Here is an 11,249-nt window from a genome sequence, read left to right as displayed (position 1 = left end):
TGAAATAATAAATTTTATTGAAAACCAACGTTCAAATGTCTTTTAAATGACTGGCATTACTTTTGACGCCTAGAAATTCTTACCAAGTTAGCCTGAGTGTCTATCAGCCATGCAGACGAAAAAGGGACAGAAAAATATGCTGATAGACTACTAACTAGAAAAATATATAGACAGACGAGCAAATATATTAAGTATGGTGTTCAGTATGTAATGGAATAGGTTTAAAATGCAGTGATATAGACAACTTTTCCTAAGATAAATTAATGTTGTAATGTACAAAAGAGTTGCAGTAAAACTGAATATCTTGGTTACTTATTCACAGACTGATATATAACAGTAATGTCGCAACATATGCAATGTATTGTTGCGAATGTGTGTCTTATATCTATACACCAGTTGTGAAAGTATTTTTCGGGGCCTACTGCACACCACTACACAATGTGTTCACCTTTAGTGCAACTATAGGAAATATAGGGGGTTTTGGTGACATATTAGTAATAATGCGATAAGGATGCTATAGGACATTATATCTAGATATTTTAAAGTATGGCAAATGTTCGCAGAATTCCATGCACCTGCTAGCCAAAAGTTGTTTATTTGTTGAATTGGGAAGTCCAGTCTGCATTGTAAGGGTATTAGTATATCCAGTTATTACACTCCTTACATCACATGATATTGTCCAACAATGTATTGCCCAACAGTGCAATTTGTATGATGTCTTTTACTGTAGTTACACATTTTTGTTGTACTATGGACCTTGAAGTCTGACAACTTAACCTTGTTGACTTGATTTTGAAAGCACATGATCTATCATCTTACTTTTTCAGATTTTACTAAATTATATTATCAAATTATGCCGAAATATGTACCGTAACTAAATGTAAATTAATTTAAGAATAAAACAACAAAATATGATACGCTCGTACAATCCGAGTCTCTTCGCCAATCAGCGCCTCAGAGTGCAGTGACGTCATCACCAGGCATTTGAAATTTGTTTACATGAGATATGTGGCGAGGGAACTGAACCTTGCCTAATGTTTTATCATTTTTGCAACAATATCCTATCATAGTCGCCAAAGATGGAACACGAGAAGGAAAATGCGTGAGTTGCCCAAATTTGTACTTATATTCAGAGGTGATAGTGCATATAATACGTTTACTTAAACAATAAATATAAGCCATGACTGATTGTCAATGAGAATCATAATATTTATGCGAAAAGAGAGCATTCCTATTACTTATAATGACATTTGCTGCTTAATTACTTAGTTATCTAGATGATGGAAGTAACCTCTCCTGTGAGACCCAGTATATAGATATACATTATTAAAAGTAATCAACAGTGAAAATGATATGACTGAGTCAGTCAAGACTGTTATCCATTCATAATGTGTGTTACCCTGTTATTTATTTTTAGTAATTCTACATTAACATATTTGATATTGACGAACTGGTTAAATGTTTTCTACCAAGTTACGGTAGTTTACTTGTAGAAAACAACCATAGGAAGGATAAAGGGTCCCACGGAAGGAGGGCATGATATGTACTAGGAAAGTTGCACATAGACATGAAAAATATACAAATAAATTGTGCAAAACTGCTGCAGACGATAACTCATTTGCAATTTATGTTTTGTCAGAATATACTTGGTGGAAGTTTGTTGGTCTTTAGTCTAAGTTCTGGAGGCTGCGGTTATTGCTTGACACAGTGGTACTCTAATGACCTTCAATATATATATATATATAACTCACTCTTATATCTATACCTATACTTATACCTATACATATACACAGTCTTCAAAACAGAGGATATTCACAGGGTAAATTATCTTGAGCAATAACCCAGTATTACTTTCTCTTACAGAAGGGAGAAACATGTTTCCAGGAGAAATAGCCGCAGGTCATCGGTGAGTTTTTGCATTTCAGAGTGTTTTCATAAAGTTCTTAATGGTATGTTTTGGATTATTGAATTGGCTTGAAATATATGTCAGTCTTTATTATACATATTCAAAGTATATCTATGTTATGGTTCCATTGATCTCCTGAAGTTCCCCAGGTAGTTATTGATTACATACAGGACGAGCTTGTTGATTTCCCAAGAAAATGTGCAATGTTGTATGGTAGAACCTCACTTGACTGGGACCAGACAGAATTGGATAGTTTCTGAATCAATGAAACACTACATCCTTGTATCTCAGCAGACATATTTAGGGGTAATATAACAATAATCCAAATTAACATAGGAGGATTTACCCCTTTAAGTCAGTTGTGGTAGACATGAATGATATGGGGTCAAGTAGTAGTCATGTACACTAATGACCACCAGGCTTAAATCACTGGTCTATACCGTTAAAGCTACTATACCATTGAAGCTATTAGACCATGGAAGCCAGACCAGTGAGGTTCAGTCTTTATATTACTTGCTCTTAAATCTGTTGATTGCAAGATTACTCTTTTTCTTCCCACCCTGTGGAATACAGTTGTCTAATTTCTTTTCCATGTGTTATTTTGCAATTGCAAGCTTGAGGATAATCATTCTGGACGTCAGCTGGTGTTTTTTTTATCCTATTCTTTAAATTTCAGCACACTCTAAAGTTGTTACTCACACTAAGAAGCTCTCTAACCTGAGCTGTTACTCCATGGATTAAGTTATTAAAGTTTGTCTTATCATATACAGTATCAGATTTTGAGTTGGCACTTTTCTTACAGATTCTGAAGGAATCTCCAGGTAGGAAGCCCCTGGTAGCCATGGAAAGCAACCACCATTCCAGACGCTCTCTCAAGAGGGTTTCCTTTGCTGATACCAACACCATCAAGTGAGTTAGTGCTGATCTGTTTATGTATAGAAAGTTAAGACTTCTAAACTCTTTTAAGTCAAGAAGATTATCAGATACCAAATGAAATTCTATACATTCAAGTTTTCTAAAGATAATACCTTTGTATACAGGGAGTTTTTGGCCACTATGGGAGCCAGCACAGAGTGGAACAGCACATATGAGGCTCCTGCAGTTCAGGACTCCTCTGCCTCAATGGATGTCACAACACTTGGCCTCAAGTCTGATGGGTAAATAATAGCATTGCAGTGTAAATATTGTTTTACTAACTAGACTGAATCCTGTATTGTCATTTCTTTATGCATTTATAGTGATTAGAGCAATATTCTGACTGGTTTTTGTTCTTTCAGGTTGGAGGTGAGAGAGGTTTCGCAAGATGATCTGGTAAATATTCCTGTGTTCAACCATCCTGCTTTAGTTTACAGTTTTAGAAATCAGAAAACAAACAGGAAAGGGGGGAAGGGCCAGTTATAAAATTGTAATTGAATTGCCAGTTTAAAATTTTCACTTCCTTTGTAGTAGGTTCCTATGAGATGCTATAGGATGTTGCATTATTAATAATGATATTCCTGTGATCTTCATATTATCTTTAACATTTTTCACTTTGCATATTTCTTGTTTAACCCGTTAACAATGGATGACATGATATTACGTCATGGCCCGACAGGTCTTCCCATCAGGGACACAGTATCTAGGCTTGGCTTTTTGTATGGCCAGCATGCTGGGTGATTATGCATGTAGTGGCTGCCTGCAGTCTAAGCAGGCGAATAGCCTGCAGTGTTAGGCCTGTGCATTTTGAAATACCCCAGCGTTGTATCTAGGCAGAGCCAAATCCACCCCAGCATTATTGGGTTAACAAATTGAATGATAAAGTTCTTGATTAGGAAGTCAGGCATGCCCATTACTTGGCATTACTAACAATCTGTACTCATTATAGGATGATGCTGGCAGTGCGGGTCAGACAAACCTGCAGTTGGAAACTTCAACCTTTCTCAATCAGTTCTTGACTCTCAAGCCAGGATCATCCTCAATTCCTGAACCAGCATCTGAGAAGGAAGATCCTCTCTCTCAGTCCCAGGACAACCTCCGCATGGAGACCTCTACCTTCCTGAACCAGTTTTTGAACATGAATCCTGGCTCAGAAGCAACAACACCTGAGTTGGGATCACATCATCCAGATGAAGAACTAGGGCAGGACATGTTGCTCTCCCAGTCACGGGACAACCCTCCTGTGGAGACCTCAACCTTCCTAAGCCAATTCTTGAACCTGAAACCTGGTTCGTCATCTGAACAGCCCCATGGCTCCCACCACCACAAGGAAAGTGGAAATAACCCTAGTGCCTTCCTCGGCACATTGGATGTGAATCCGTCTGTAGGTGAGTAGTGAGCAGTTGTGAATCAGTATTATGTTTTGTTTTGTTATTGTAGATGATGATGAATAGCTATGTAGTCAAATAAAACCATCTTGCAGCCTTTATAGCTGTAAATATTTAGTAAGATTTATATGGAGTTATTTTGTTTTTCCCATCAAGTTTATGGCTAGTCAGATGGCATTAATTCTTTAACATGCTAAACTCACTTATAATATTGTGATTTTTATAAGATTGGGAATTTGTTTCTCCAAGAAAATGCTGATTTATAGAACTAATTTATATTTTAATGCTCAGAATGAAAAATAAACAAATGGACCAGAAATGTGATCAGAGGGAATGTATTTAACTTGGATATAAAGACCATTTAAACCTTTGTATTTAAAATATGGAATTTATTTTCCCTGTACTAGCCAGTGTGTTTATGTATTTGTATAAACATTCTTGTGAATATATGTAAAGCAATTAATTTTTTTGGTATTTCATTTGCAGGTAAGACTTTGGACCAAGGGACTAGGCTGCCTCAATCTGACCTAACACAGAAAATCTGTGCAGACATGGAAATGACCTGCCCAGCAGGTCAGATGCCAAAGTTCACTGGCAGTGACATGACACAGAAGATCAGTGCAGACATGGAAATAACCTGCCCAGCAGGCCAGATGCCAAAGTTCTCAGGCAGTGACATGACACAGAAGATAAGTGCAGACATGGAAATGACCTGCCCAGCAGGCCAGATGCCAAAGTTCTCAGGCAGTGACATGACACAGAAGATCAGTGCAGACATGGAAATGACCTGCCCAGCAGGCCAGATGCCAAAGTTCACTGTCAGTGACATGACACAGAAGATCTCTGCAGACATGGAAATGACCTGCCCAGCGGGCCAGATGCCAAAGTTCACTGTCAGTGACATGACACAGAAGATCTCAGCAGACATGGAAATGACTTGCCCAGCAGGCCAGATGCCAAAGTTCTCTGGCAGTGACATGACACAGAAGATCTCTGCAGATATGGAAATGACATGTCCAGCAGGCCAGATGCCAAAGTTCTCAGGCAGTGACATGACACAGAAGATCAGTGCAGATATGGAAATGACATGTCCAGCAGGCCAGATGCCAAAGTTCTCTGGCAGTGACATGACACAGAAGATCTCTGCAGACATGGAAATGACCTGCCCAGCAGGCCAGATGCCAAAGTTCTCAGGCAGTGACATGACACAGAAGATCTCTGCAGACATGGAAATGACCTGCCCAGCAGGCCAGATGCCAAAGTTCTCAGGCAGTGACATGACACAGAAGATCTCTGCAGACATGGAAATGACATGTCCAGCAGGCCAGATGCCAAAGTTCTCTGGCAGTGACATGACACAGAAGATCTCTGCAGACATGGAAATGACTTGCCCAGCAGGCCAGATGCCAAAGTTCTCAGGCAGTGACATGACACAGAAGATCTCTGCAGACATGGAAATGACATGTCCAGCAGGCCAAATGCCAAAATTCACAAGCAGTGACGTGACACAGAAAGTCAGTGCAGACATGGAAATGACCTGCCCAGCAGGCCAGATGCCAAAGTTCTCAGGCAGTGACATGACACAGAAGATCAGTGCAGACATGGAAATGACCTGCCCAGCAGGTCAGATGCCAAAGTTCTCTGGCAGTGACATGACACAGAAGATCTCTGCAGACATGGAAATGACTTGCCCAGCAGGCCAGATGCCAAAGTTCTCAGGCAGTGACATGACACAGAAGATCTCTGCAGACATGGAAATGACATGTCCAGCAGGCCAAATGCCAAAATTCACAAGCAGTGACATGACACAGAAAGTCAGTGCAGACATGGAAATGACCTGCCCAGCAGGTCAGATGCCAAAGTTCTCTGGCAGTGACATGACACAGAAGATCAGTGCAGACATGGAAATAACCTGCCCAGCAGGTCAGATGCCAAAATTTACTGGCAGTGACATGACACAGAAGATCTCTGCAGACATGGAAATGACCTGTCCAGCAGGCCAGATGCCAAAATTCACCAGCAGTGACGTGGCACAGAAAATCTCTGCAGATATGGAAATGACATGTCCGGCAGGCCAAATGCCAAAATTCACTAGCAGTGACGTGACACAGAAAATCTCTGCAGATATGGAAATGACATGTCCGGCAGGCCAAATGCCAAAATTCACTAGCAGTGACGTGACACAGAAGATCTCTTCAGATATGGAAATGACATGCCCAGCAGGCCAGATACCAAAGTTGACCAGCAGTGACATGACACAAAAGATCAGTGCAGACATGGAAATGACATGTCCAGCTGGTCAGATGGTCCAGCTAACAAGCAGCAGTGACATAACTCAGAAGCTTTTAACAGACATGGAAATGACTTGTCCAGCTGGCCAGATTCCCAAACTGACTGGTAGTGAAACAGCTCAGGCAGCAAATCTTGGTTTGGAACTAACTGGGCCAGCAGTGGGCAAGAAACGCCGAAAGAGTATTCTTCGGAACACTACAACTTCATATGAGGCAGAAGCTGGCATGCCAAAGGAAGAGAGGACAGTAATGTTTAATTTGGACCCAGAATTCCACAACAGTCTAATCAACAAAACTGACGAAAGGAACGACAAACACTCAAGTGAACACAAAGGCATGATAGGAGATAACAGTAGTGATGCTAAGAGGGTTTCTCTTGTTGGTGAATCCCAGGGAGCAAAGACACTGCCAGTCTTACAGTCTTTCCTACGGGAAGAGGATTCACGTAACATGCAAGTGGAAGGGCAGCAAGCTGAAACCATAACAGCATTAACCAGTGATGGATCTGACATAGGAAATAAAGAGACTGGGAGTTATGTGAAGGGAAGTGGCAAGAGGCTGCAAGGTGTGTCACCAGATGAGTCCTCTCTCAAGGTGTTTCTTAGTGAAGATGGACCCAAACGTTCTCTGTCTGTGACTTCTGTACCCCAAGTTGATGAAGGTAACAAAACCCAGAATATCACCTTGGAATTGAATGTAACTTGCCCGAGCGAAGGAGTACCCAAAGTAAATGACGATGTAAATATGACCTGTCCAGCAGGTCAGATAGCTGAGGTAACTGGGGATTCAACGAAGGCGGAACAGGTTGATCAAGAACTCGGTAAGGAACAACACATTAAAGAAAAGCCATTTGTTTCTATTGGTGAATCTGCCACTCTGGATGAGTCACTGGATGGCATTAACCTGGACTTGGAGAATTCTGGTGACAATGCAGAGACGTGGCTGCACTCAGGACTTGCACCTAAAGGAACGCCCCAAGAGAACTCCCACAATGTGCCAGAGCTGAAGCCAGAATCAAAGAGTCGCAGGAAGTCTTTAGCTGCTGATGCAGTGGACTCCGTTTTACCTATGATGAGCTCATTTATGGAACGTATATCAATGATGAATCATGAACAGTCATTGCTGGAGGAAACAATTCTGAAGGAAATGACACTAGTTGAAGAGCAAAGAAAGGAGATGACACTGCAAACAGAGGACACTAAGGTGACATTGCATTCAGTAGGTGAAATAGAGGATGTGGGGACAACTTCAATTCAAGATGAACTTCATGAACCAGTAGAAATGCAGAAATTGCATGTTAGTGAGAAAATAACTGGGCATCAAACAACTCTTGATGATAGTGAGGGAACAGGAACCTTGAAACTTCACCTCACCAGCTTGGAGCCTACAGCTAATATAATGGCTATAAGGGATATACCACAGACACTTGAAGTGGCTGATACCAGTAGCAAAGAGATCAAAAACACCTTCGTTGAAGAGGACTGTTTGCAGACTTCCAGGAATGCTGAAAGTCATGAGACCCTCAGTAAAAGTCAAACACCAAATCCATTAACAGAAAGGATGACTGAGGACAACATGCAAGTAGAAAATCAGCAAGAAGATGCTGAAGATAAGAACAGAGAGCATGATGTGCATCTGTCTAAAGAAAAGGAGTCAATAATGGCCTCAGAGGAAGTTACAGATGTGTCTTCATGTACAAGCCATTATATTGCCAGACCCACCACAGTCAGGAGATCCACCCCATCTGAGACCATGGCCCAGAACATCCTGACAGTGTCCTTGGAAAATAGTGCACTTCAGATCAACAGCAGCACAATCCAGCATTGTAACATGTCAGCATCACAAAACTTGACTCTTGACAACACCAGCTGGCAGTGTGAGAGTTGTTGTGCCACAGAGCGTTGCATTGTCTTCCAGTCCAAGTGAGTGTCTTGAAACTAGTCACTATGTTTTATATATGTTTCTAGTAACTTTAGAAATTACCTATTATATTGTATCAATATTGGGATTTTTTTTTGGTAAGGTGCTGGTAAAAATGTGTGATGTATCCTAGTAATTTGTTAATGTAGCCTCACAATATGATTTAGTTCAACTGACTTCAAAAAGAATTCTTATGACCTACTTTCTGAGGACAAGAAAATGTATTAGTATGCTACACGTTTGGTCAAGATATATTATGGTGGGATTGGCCAGACATACTGATCTGATCCAGAATAACAAAACATATGCTTATCATTATCTAACTGTGGCTTCCAGTATATGTGGTATTCAAACCTTGCCATCTTATTCTAATTGACAAACACTGACATACGTTAGTAACATGTATTTCATCCTACTTTCATATTTTGCAGAGCTCATTTATCTGGTTTATGTAATATGTGTGTAGGCTAACTGGTGTAGTGCATTAGTCTTAATGTTCTCTTTTTTCAGAAATGCTACATGGACTGTAAGCAGAGTGTATGATGGGGGCAGATGTTTGTCATTGCAGCACACACCTCTGGAAATAGACCTGCAACTGTCTCGCTGTGACAACCACTGGACAATTGTCACTGCTTTCTGGAAACCTCAGCCTTCTGGTTAGTATAAGGAAATGAGTTTAGTATTATATTGGCATCATAAGTCTTTAACCTGCTTTAAATTTTTTTGATGATAAACTTTCTGAATTTACTTAAGTTCTTCCAAGTCCTGGAATAAAACTTGTATTTATGTAGAACATATGTGTAAGGAATATATTATATTAGTAGTATTGTTCCTGGGCCAACCAGTTTGTGCTTTGAATTTCTTTTGTGTTGCTAATAAATATTGTTGTGATGCACAGAGATACAGAACAGATGTGGGCGTCTGGTGATGAGTGTGCTAGGGTGCCGTGTAGGAGCAGCTGTTACCAGATTAAGTGGGCTGGTTTTCTGTGAAGCCAAGGAAGCCCTGGAGCAAGTGGTGATGGCATTTAACAATGTCATTGACCTCATTCTGGAAATGAAACTCTTGGCTACTTTGTACCTTACCTCCTTTGAGCCAGACAGGTTGGTAGTATATTTTGGTATTAAAAATATGTATCGTTAGATATTTTTATGAATTTGTAAGATCATATATGTAAGTATTCTGTAAGTGTTCTGTAAATGTTTATATCTTTAAGGTATTTGAGCTGAGACAGGGAATTGGGGGGCCTTACATTATTTGAATAGTAATTCAGCATTTATTGAATTTCCAGTGTGAAGGTGACGCTGTTCAACCTGAATGCTCATGTGAGTGTTGATGTGACAGTCCAAGTGCATCCTCCCGAGGAGTCGCCAGAGCATCCTTACACGCTACAGCCATCTGCCAAAGTCACCATTGGGAACCTCAGGTAAGCTTTCTTTTTCTTACTAGGAATAGATGCTGTGCACACACAAACTCAGATTTTAGGGGTACGAATAATGTTACTCTTTCTCTTTCAAAGTGATGATTTATCTGTTGGGAAACTGATGACAATACACACTAGCTTCTTTTTTGTTTCAGAACAGGGATTAAATGTGATATAAAAATTTATTTATGTTTTTATTATTTCCCTCAACTGTATGCTCCAGGTTCTTAGGGAAATAACAAACTTTGATGACGAACTGGATTACCAAATATTTTGTAAATCAAAAGAACCATGACATATCTATATTTTGTTCATACATTTTAACATTTCTGGTATTTACTAACAGAAATATTATCTCTTCAGATGCCAGACACTAAATGAAGCTATGGGTGAAGTCAGCCCTGGTCCCCGGCAGCTTCTGAGGCTCATCCAGGCAGCCAACTCCATTGTCCGGAATATGTCTTGCTGAATCCTTTGAACACTAAGTGCCTTTTAAAGGAAAGAGTAATCTTAAACATAGCAATACACATTCTGTTTCCATTTTCTTTTAGCAATCAGTTCGAATTTTCAAAGCTTGAAATAAAATAGTTATGTGAACCTCCAGGAATGATCAACTCATAGGTAATAAAGGCTTTATATTTTTTCTTACATCATGTTTTTGTAATAAACGAGGATAGTGCCTAGTTTTAACACTGCCATTGCGTGCTTGAAATGCTAATCGTGAAACATTGCATTTATATGTAAATAAGTTTTTATGACAAAGGATATATTTTAGAGTGTGTGAAGAGGCTGCTGCCAGAGAGAGATATATATATGAAATATGTACAAGACTAAGATCTTAAGCTTTTCAGAATTTAGATGAGGATAAGTTGTAGAAACATTTTATTCTGATAAGAATTTAAGGAAGATCCTCAACTTTTGACTTGGACAAGTTTGTGTTTGGAAATATATTTTTAAAAGTGAAATGCCAAAAGAAAAATTGATAGCTCTAGCATTTTCTTTTCTGGAAGTGAGTTTATTTATATATATATGTGTTAATTCTTGAAACATCTGTCCACTTTTATTTTAAGCTATAATGCAATAAAAATCTCAATCACATTGTTTTTATGTATCTCCAAAATAAATGATTTTATGAAATGTTATATCAATGTTGTTATAAATGCATTAAAATCGGTCTCAGCTTTATAGCTGATATATTAAAAGACTAAGTTTAAGTGCACATGCTGTAAGATTTGCACTTTGCAATAATATTTGTCCTATGCTGTATATGTGATGTGAGGGAAAATCCCTGTTGGTACCTCTGTTCCCTAAACTGCCACCACACCAGCCTCCTGCTTTGGTTAAATTACAATTATGGTTTTCTGGCTGTATGTCTTGGTTGTCTTCAAAGTGCTTTTGATGACGTA

At 39.4% G+C, this 11,249-nt stretch overlaps 1 protein-coding gene across 2 annotated transcripts; it reads left to right on the top strand.

Annotated features, from left to right (window-relative positions):
* Positions 1-959: 959 nt before the first annotated feature.
* Positions 960-10,941, top strand: LOC122248063 (uncharacterized). 2 transcript variants are annotated; one of them, XM_043007866.2, is made up of 11 exons: positions 960-1,102; positions 1,864-1,906; positions 2,709-2,815; positions 2,947-3,063; positions 3,184-3,217; positions 3,771-4,209; positions 4,696-8,422; positions 8,931-9,076; positions 9,319-9,523; positions 9,712-9,846; positions 10,207-10,941. In XM_043007866.2, the coding sequence occupies exons 1-11, from the start codon at positions 1,080-1,082 to the stop codon at positions 10,310-10,312; spliced, it is 5,082 nt and encodes a 1,693-aa protein (XP_042863800.2). In that variant the 5' UTR covers positions 960-1,079; the 3' UTR covers positions 10,313-10,941. The 2 variants fall into 2 exon arrangements, with proteins under 2 accessions (XP_042863800.2, XP_042863802.2); XM_043007868.2 differs by lacking the exon at positions 1,864-1,906 and having other exon boundaries at positions 983-1,102.
* The last annotated feature ends 308 nt before the right edge of the window (positions 10,942-11,249 follow it).

Source organism: Penaeus japonicus, unplaced genomic scaffold, assembly GCF_977035675.1.
Source record: "Penaeus japonicus unplaced genomic scaffold, GWHDUDI00000001_assembly GWHDUDI00000025, whole genome shotgun sequence".
Taxonomy (NCBI): domain Eukaryota; kingdom Metazoa; phylum Arthropoda; class Malacostraca; order Decapoda; family Penaeidae; genus Penaeus; species Penaeus japonicus.
This window is presented reverse-complemented; position numbering and strand designations above follow the sequence as displayed.

Excerpts from the sequence above, each read along its gene's own strand:
- LOC122248063 (XM_043007866.2), top strand. The coding sequence starts at position 1,080 with ATGGAACACGAGAAGGAAAATGC. Across the intron at positions 1,907-2,708 it reads GAAATAGCCGCAGGTCATCG|ATTCTGAAGGAATCTCCAGG; the intron begins GTGAGTTTTTGC and ends CTTTTCTTACAG. Across the intron at positions 9,077-9,318 it reads CTGGAAACCTCAGCCTTCTG|AGATACAGAACAGATGTGGG; the intron begins GTTAGTATAAGG and ends TGTGATGCACAG.